This window comes from Rhipicephalus microplus, chromosome 7 (genome assembly GCF_043290135.1).
Source record: "Rhipicephalus microplus isolate Deutch F79 chromosome 7, USDA_Rmic, whole genome shotgun sequence".
Lineage (NCBI taxonomy): Eukaryota > Metazoa > Arthropoda > Arachnida > Ixodida > Ixodidae > Rhipicephalus > Rhipicephalus microplus.
Window position 1 is genome coordinate 139,575,492 of NC_134706.1, and position 6,000 is coordinate 139,581,491.

The following is a 6,000-nucleotide window of genomic DNA, read 5'->3' on the forward strand; positions in this document are numbered from 1 at the left end:
GAACAACAAGATGCTAGTTGTTCTGCAAGAAGTGGAAGATAGCTGGTACTTCAAATCGACTTCTTTAATGCATCCTCATTGTCCCAACTCAAGACCTTACTTTGTACGCACAACAAAGTTAATGAATTCCTTTTAAAAGAAGCGCTTGTAAGGCACAGATTTTTGTGCTGTGCTGTGCTAGCAAAGGCACAACGACGAGGCCCTCAATAGTGAGCTGGTCACATGGGTGTTTGTATGCATTGTTTTCCCGATAAGCGACGCTCTCTCAATTGTGGGTTGGCAGTCAGCTGTTTCTGATATGGTAATTTGATTTATTTTTACTGGGGTCACTTTTTATTTCACCCCAAATTTCACTGTCACCGGGCGATCACCACACGACCGTCGTTGTTGCCTGTAGTAGCAGAAGTGTTGCGCTGCTAAGCATGTGGATGAAGGTCTGATCCCAGGTGTGGAGGAAGGCAAAAGTTACTGAAGATTATGATAATGCCTAAGGGTAACTCTGAGGCCAGCTTCATGTTGGGCCAAGGCTAACTCTGTTAGACTTTTTGCAAGGTGCCCATTAGGCAATAATTCGTAAGTTGCTTATGTAGGGCAGTGCCCACTATGCGATTATTTGTGCTTCTGCAGATAAGCAAGGCACCCACTACACACCTGTAAGGTATTATATGCACTTGGTCGATGCTGCGTGTAGCTTGGACAACAAATTATGGCTAAGCACTTTGCAATGGGTGGGAAGCGTTAAACCACACACACATTATGCAGAAAAAACATTGCATTATGCCTAGTGTTGTCCCACTCTTCTGCCATGCTACATTAGATAGGTTAACACAATTCCTTGCCCGACATAACGCCTGTCAGAGGGTCTTTCAGCAAGCGAGCTACAAGCACAAGTGTGGCTCTGTGGCCGACTGCCACGCGGAGGGACAAGGTTCAATTCCCATTCAATCACGGGGCACGTTTTTCTAATTTTCTAATTTTATTATTCCATATCAACTGATTATACCAGCGACGGCGTTGCCGCTCAATGGAGAACTGGCACCTAAGAGCTGCACTCTAGAAACTAGGAGAGAGCATTTCACATTGAAAGAAAAAGGAAGCAGTAGGTCCGGCATGCACAATCTAGGCTTCACTTGCCTACACTTTCTAGACGGAGAAAGGGTTTACGAACTTTTTTTCTATTTACGGATTAAAGCAGCAAATGCATTACCTGTGCATGACTTCATATTTCACTGTGTGTGTTCTGCAAGCAATCAACTGTTGTTTACTCAATGTTTTATTTTCCCCTACTTCCATGTGGGGCGGCACATGGAGCACACGCGCTCATGTGTGCTATTCTCAATCGTTTCTTTCGTAACAAGCATGCTATGAAAGCACTTAAATATGTATGGCAGTGGCTATAGAAGAACGAGTATGCTTGCCAGAGTATGCTATTTGTTTATGTGCCGTGTGACCATATACCATGGTATAAATCACTTGGATATTTGATAACCAAATGTGCAACCTGGATTTGGCAAATATGCAGGATTCTGATTTTCAAGCACATAAAACAAAGCTACTAATATAGCATGTAGGATCTGAGCTTACTCCTAGCTACAATAACTTCTTGTAACCTTTAGTAATGGCTTTGCACAATGCTTACAGTTGTCACGTCAACTTTTCACACATTACCTCCAGACAGGTTTCAAGAACCTTTCCTTCAGCACTTGCCCTGCAGACCCTTGCAAGATGTTGAAATATTTACCAGCCTATTTTCCTAACAATAGTTTTCTTGTGAGCTCAGGCATGTAGCGTTTGTTCTTAACCTATACAGCCTTGTTCCTTCAAGCCCAGTTTTTTCAAGAATGAATCAGTATTATCTTGGCCAGATATCAGGGGTCTTCTTTCAAACAACATCTTAGCAATCTCTAAAGATAATCACACATGAAGATAAGTGACATTCTCGGCACATGGACTACTTCTGCCTGTGCATTTCACACAAGATCACTTATAACATTCCTTGGAGAAATGCTTTAGCTCAATGAATGCGTTGCATATCTCTTGCTCCCTGTTACTTCAAAGTTGACTGGAATGGTATGCTTGACATGGCGACAAACAAAGGCGCAAAGTATTTGCAGAATGCTTTGACACTATTCAAAACACTGTATATACAGTTTTTTGAAAAGCCTCAAGGGGGCCTCAAACAGGGGGTGGGGGGTCTGCACTGCTATGGAGCATGCTAATGTGATCACTGATCACCAGGAATATACACTACCTAATGTAAGCAAACACCAGCAGTCAAGGAAACTTAAAAAGAATGTGCCCTTTTGCAGTTTTGCACCCACTTCACTCACAGAAGCTTTGACAACCGAGCTGCATGTTCCTCACACACAGGTTATCCAATGCATGTGTTGTCCGCTATAGCAGGAAACATGCTTAAGAAAATCGATGCATCTCCACAAAGCAAATAATGACGAGCGGGCGACACTAGGTCCTAAAGTCCATAATATGAATGTCGCCAATTAATATAAAGGATTCATGCTCGTAGGTGTCTTATATTGTTCTGTCCCAATTACGATTGATATTAGTGTATGGCGAAACTTTTTAATGTCTCATATGTTACCTGAGCATTGCTCGATATAGTGTAAATTGAGTGACATAAAGCGACTGTTAATTTAAAGGCTTGTTTTAATTTGTTAGACATAAAAGTAATGAGAATTAACAGACAATAATGACAGAAAAAGTATAGGGGATGTTACTATAAGTAACTGTAATGTAAATGTGAAAAAAAGAAAAGTGGATGAAAAGATAACTTGCCACCGGCAGGGTGCAAATTGTAAAGGCTACAGGTGGCGCTGACTGACGCTCGCACGTTTAAATGTACATATATATCCTATAAAGAGGATTGCGGGATGACTGCCACCATAGCTCAGTGGTAGAGTGTCGGACGCGTTATACGAAGGTCACAGGTTTGGATCCTGCTGGTGGCAAGTTATCTGTTCTTTCTTCACATTTACATTACAGTTAGTTATGAGTGATTCTTAAGAGAGAGAAAGGAAGAGAAAAGTGAGCCCCGTTATTGTCTGCTTCAGTGAGCGACACCGCCACAGTAGCTCACAAGGGATGGGGGTGAGGAGGGATAAAAAGGGTAGGAGTAAAGGTGTAGAAAAGAGGAAGAAGAAGCGACAACAAACTGAGGGGATAGGAGAGATAGGAAAGATGGAAGCACGGTCACTGGAGTCCGAGGACGGAGCACACTTGCGAGAGCTCTTGTCGGCGTCGGTGGATGGCGTAGAGCAAGTCCAGTAAGTCAGAGCTACACTGTCGTCGAAGGTCGTCGGCGGCAGGAGGTGACGTAGGGCGAGCCCAGTCGGCCAGAGCTACGCTGACGCCGGAGATCGCAAGCGCGCGAGCGCACAACCGGTCGGCTCGGAATCCAGCAAGCGACTCCCCTTACAGTTAGTTAGAACAACATTCCCTATACTTTCCCTTGCATAATGGTCTGTTAGTTCTCATTCATAAAGCGACATAAAGAGTCGATGACGAAGCTCGTTCCTAAGATCCATAATGTGTACGTTGAAGTCCCCAACTGCCATAAAGGGTTTGAGCTTGTGTCTCGCATCCACGAATCTACCCGCGACGAACCCTAGGTCCTAGGGAGCTTCCACCTAAAACAAGGAAAGCGATGTGTTCTCTGTGAACAGAGACTGATTGATATGTGAGGTTTAACGTCCCAAAACCACCATATGATTATGAGAGACGCCGTAGTGGAGGCTCCGAAAATTCCGACCCCCTAAGGTTCTTTAACGTGCACCCAAATCTCAGCACATGGGCCTACAACGTTTCCACCTCCATCGGAAATGCAGTCGCCGCAGCCGGGATTCGATCCCGCGACTTGCGGGTCAGCAGCCGAGTACCTTAGCCACTAGACCACCGCGGCGGAGCAGAGTGAACAAAGTTCGGCCACTCGGCCATCACGTACTTCTGAATCCAGATACCGATTTCGGCGCCTGCAGTTGAGATCTGAGATAGCGTTTGAGATTTGTAACTGCGACGACTGCCTGCTTGGGCCAACGCGAGAGCCGCACGTGACACATGCGCTGAGGTGCGTGCCGCACATCTCTGGAATCTCATCAACCATCTGCCTTCGACAAGTCGCCACATATCGACATAGTCCGCTCGACACAGCGAACCGATCACGCCGCTGTGGGTGCACCTCAAGCTAGCTTCGCGCCTTTAGTGCTTTGAATATGTCGCACAGTTTGTTTTACTTTGTCTTCGTCTCAACCTCTTTCGGGGCGCTCAGCGTGCACTGAAAAGCCCGGCGCGACAGAACGCCGTGGTACGGAGAGACAATCCCCTCACCGATTCGGACAGCTGTCTTCGCGGGGGATCGCCGCAATATCGCGTCGAAAGCGTCAGCTGGTCTCCCGGGGCTCGCGGCGAAAATTTAGCCCGCGGCTGAAGGCGGACGAGCGCACGGTCGATTGTTTACAGCGAACCAAGCAATCCGCGCACAGCGGCCGTGCGTGCGCGCTGCCGGCACGGCTGCACAAGCGAAGCCACAGCCCTCTCACCTTGTTGCCGCTGCGCAGCGCCGTGATGATGCACTCTTGACAGAAACGGTGCAGGCACTCCTTGGTGGTCATGGTGTTCTTGAGCATGTCCAGGCAGATGGGACACATGAGCTCGCTGTGGAGGCTGCGCGGCGACACGGCGATCTCGGTGCTATCCGTGATGACGTCCTGAGGCGTCCGGTTCATCTCGTACAGGCTCAGTTCCCACGTTCGGTTCGTCGCCTGGGTCTCCGACGACGACATCTTGGCTGCTGGGGCACTGCAGGAGCCGCAGCGACTCTGTACCGCCGCTACACCTCCGTGCCGGTAGCTAACCGCGGGCTGAGAACACAAGGGCTCGCGCCGCAGCGACCGCCGCCGCTGTTGCTGCTGTTCCCTGAAACACGCTCGCCGCAAGAAGGCGCCACCAGCAAAGTCGAAATTGACGGCGATGATGATAGCGCTAAGGCAGCAAGAGAGCGCACGTTTTTTCCACGTTTAGTTTCGGTTGTTAAACCCCAGATAATAATATCTGGAGTTTAGCATTCCAAAATTATCATATCATATGAGAGACGATTCTGATGAGAGGGCCATCCAGCGAGAACAGGAGGCGGCTGAGAGAAAAGGTCTATCCGATGTTTTGAATAAAGTTTGTTCACTCACTCAGTGACACCTTAGTGGAGGGCTCCGTTAATTCCGACCAGCTGGGGTTCTTTAACGGGTACCTAAATAAAGTACACGGGCTTCAACCACTGATCTAGTGGAGATCAGTGGGCCCAATTAACATTTCTGCCTCCATCGAAAATGCAGCCGCCGCAGCCGGTGTTGGACCCCGCAACTACAGCAGCGGGGCTTTCGATCTGTGAGTGGGTCGGTCCCCTCCTTTGGGAGAAATAAAGCTTTGATCATCATCATTGGTTGTTTAATCCCAGGAACAGGAATCTGAAGCGAACGTTGAAAGTAGTCTGTTGACTGCTTTTTTTCAGCATACGCGAGGAGCGATGTAATCTTTCGATCCTTAAGCAGGAGGGTGTGCACTGCCACATCCAGCGGCCGGGGCACTGCAAACAGTGGCGGATTCAAAGGGGACGGGGGGGGGGGGGGTTCGGTAGGGGCGATCATTCTCCCCCCAAAAGCCCGTCGGCGCCCCTTCCTTCTCTCTTTATTGCTTGCCATCCACCCGCCGTCACCAATCAGGACAAATGAGCGGGACCACTTTGGCCACATTAACAGTATTTGTGTTATATGACAGAGTTTTTATGCTCGTAAAAACAAAAAAAGTAACCTATCTAGTGTTATTTCAAGCACCCCCCCCCCCCCCCTAAAATAAGTGGCTGGATCCGCCCCTGATTGCAAACCCCTTTCCCACCGATATTTCGAAATCATGCAGAAAGCCTATTCGAAAAAAAAAACAATTCACTGTTGCTTAATATTCGTTGTTTCTTTAAGTATTCGAGCCCCGAGCAGG

General features: G+C 47.9%; 1 protein-coding gene across 2 annotated transcripts in view; it reads right to left on the reverse strand.

Moving 5' to 3' along the window:
• The window catches only part of Sce (E3 ubiquitin-protein ligase Sce), a 42,265-nt gene extending 37,333 nt beyond the window's left edge, over window positions 1-4,932 (reverse strand). Inside the window, exon 1 of one of the 2 annotated variants that reach the window (XR_005110811.2) lies at window positions 4,554-4,932. Coding sequence is in view for 1 of the 2 variants with exons in the window: in XM_037430605.2 (XP_037286502.2) it covers window positions 4,554-4,796 (243 nt within the window). In the remaining variant the exon portion in view is untranslated. The remainder of the gene's footprint in view (window positions 1-4,553) is intronic. The other variant, XM_037430605.2, reaches the window with a different exon arrangement.
• Between the last annotated feature and the right edge of the window lie 1,068 nt (window positions 4,933-6,000).